Source organism: Antrostomus carolinensis, unplaced genomic scaffold, assembly GCF_000700745.2.
Source record: "Antrostomus carolinensis isolate BGI_N321 unplaced genomic scaffold, ASM70074v2 scaffold41906, whole genome shotgun sequence".
Taxonomy (NCBI): Eukaryota; Metazoa; Chordata; class Aves; order Caprimulgiformes; family Caprimulgidae; genus Antrostomus; species Antrostomus carolinensis.
The window spans coordinates 424-2,269 of NW_010323335.1; the positions used below are offsets into that span (position 1 = coordinate 424).

Sequence of the window (1,846 nt, forward strand, 5' to 3'; positions counted from 1 at the left end):
ACCAGTCCCCACGTCCCTCTAGGGTGCTCTCACCTTCATCCCTCTGTCCCCTCTACCTGCTCCTCACCTTCATCCTTCCTCCAGTTGGTCCTCACCTTCATTTCTCCATCCTCTGTCTCTCACAGCTGCTCTCACCTCTATCTTCTACCTCTTGTGGCTGCTCCTCACCTCCAACCCTCTTACCTGTTCCTCGCCTCCATCCTCTGGTCCCTTCATCCTCCATCTCTGAGAGTTGCTCCCCAACTCCTTCCTCCGTCCCTCGTGGCTGCTGCTCAACTCCATGCTCCACCTCCCCGATCCCTCCTACCTGCTCCTCACCTCCCTCCTCTACCTCAGGTAGCTGCTTCCCACCACCATCCCTTCATCCTTCATCTCTCACAGCTACCCCTCACCTATCCCTCCATCCTCTGTCCCTCCCACCTGCTCCTCACCTCCATCCCTCATGGCTGCTCCTCACCTCCATCCTCCATCCATCCATTGTGTCCACCCACCTCCCTCCCCACTCCCTGACCCCATTCCCTCTCCCCCACAGGAGAATACTGGATTGACCCCAACCAAGGCTGCAACCTGGACGCCATCAAGGTCTACTGTAACATGGAGACAGGCGAGACATGTGTCTACCCCACCCAGGCCACCATCGCCCAGAAGAACTGGTACCTCAGCAAGAACCCCAAGGAGAAGAAGCACATCTGGTTCGGCGAGACAATGAGCGATGGCTTCCAGGTGAGGAGGGTGATGATGGTGGTTGGAGGGGGACAACCAGGATGGGTGGTTCTGTGGTGCCTAACGCCTTCTTCTCCAACAGTTCGAGTATGGTGGTGAGGGCTCCAACCCAGCTGATGTCGCCATCCAACTGACTTTCCTCCGCCTGATGTCCACCGAAGCTTCTCAAAACATCACCTACCACTGCAAGAACAGCGTCGCCTACATGGACCAGGACACGGGTAACCTGAAGAAGGCTCTTCTCCTCCAAGGAGCCAACGAGATCGAGATCAGGGCTGAAGGCAACAGTCGCTTCACCTACGGCGTCACCGAGGACGGCTGCACGGTGAGTGGTCCAGGAGATGGTCACGGTGATGGTGGTGGGGACGTGTTATGGGGACAGGGCGGATGTCATGATGATGGTGATGGTGGGGACGTGTTATGGGGATGGGGCTGATGTCAGGGTGATGGCGGGGAGGTGTTATGGAGACGGGGTTGATGTCATGCTGATGGTGATGGTGGGGACAGGGTTGATGTCATGGTGATGGTGGGGACGTGTTATGGGGACAGGGTTGATGTCCTGGTGATGGTGGGGACGTGTTATAGGGACAGGGTTGATGTCAGGGTGATGGTGGGGACGTGTTATGGGGACGGGGTTGATGTCATGCTGATGATGGGGACATGCTATGGGGACGGGGCTGACCTTGACCTCCTCGCAGAGTCACACCGGAGCTTGGGGCAAGACAGTCATCGAGTACAAGACGACAAAGACCTCTCGCCTGCCCATCATCGATTTGGCTCCTATGGACGTTGGCGCTCCAGATCAGGAATTCGGCATCAACATCGGCCCCGTCTGCTTCTTGTAAAACCGGACGCCCCCAACGCGTGACAGGAGAGAGTAAAAATAATTAATAATAATAATGATGATGAGAAAAATAATAATAATAATAAAAAAAAAACCCACTAGAAATCAAACCAATAAAAAGGAAAAAAAAAAAAAAAGGAGAAAAATTTCACATGGACTCAAATTTGTGTCGGTTTCTATCCAGCGTCTCTGAGGAAAACCCAAAAAACCCCCAAACCTTCTTTTTTTAAAAAAACCCTCCCCACTTTAAAAAAAAAAGCATTAAACAAACAAAAAAAA

General features: G+C 53.1%; 1 protein-coding gene across 1 annotated transcript in view; it reads left to right on the plus strand.

Moving 5' to 3' along the window:
• LOC104526956 (collagen alpha-1(I) chain) overlaps positions 1–1,569 on the plus strand; it is a gene marked incomplete at its 5' end in the record, with an annotated part of 1,923 nt that extends 354 nt beyond the window's left edge. The window contains 3 exons of the mRNA XM_010170549.1: positions 512–723; positions 806–1,048; positions 1,422–1,569. Coding sequence (XP_010168851.1) covers positions 512–723; positions 806–1,048; positions 1,422–1,568 — 602 coding nt within the window. The remainder of the gene's footprint in view (positions 1–511; positions 724–805; positions 1,049–1,421) is intronic.
• Positions 1,570–1,846: the final 277 nt, after the last annotated feature.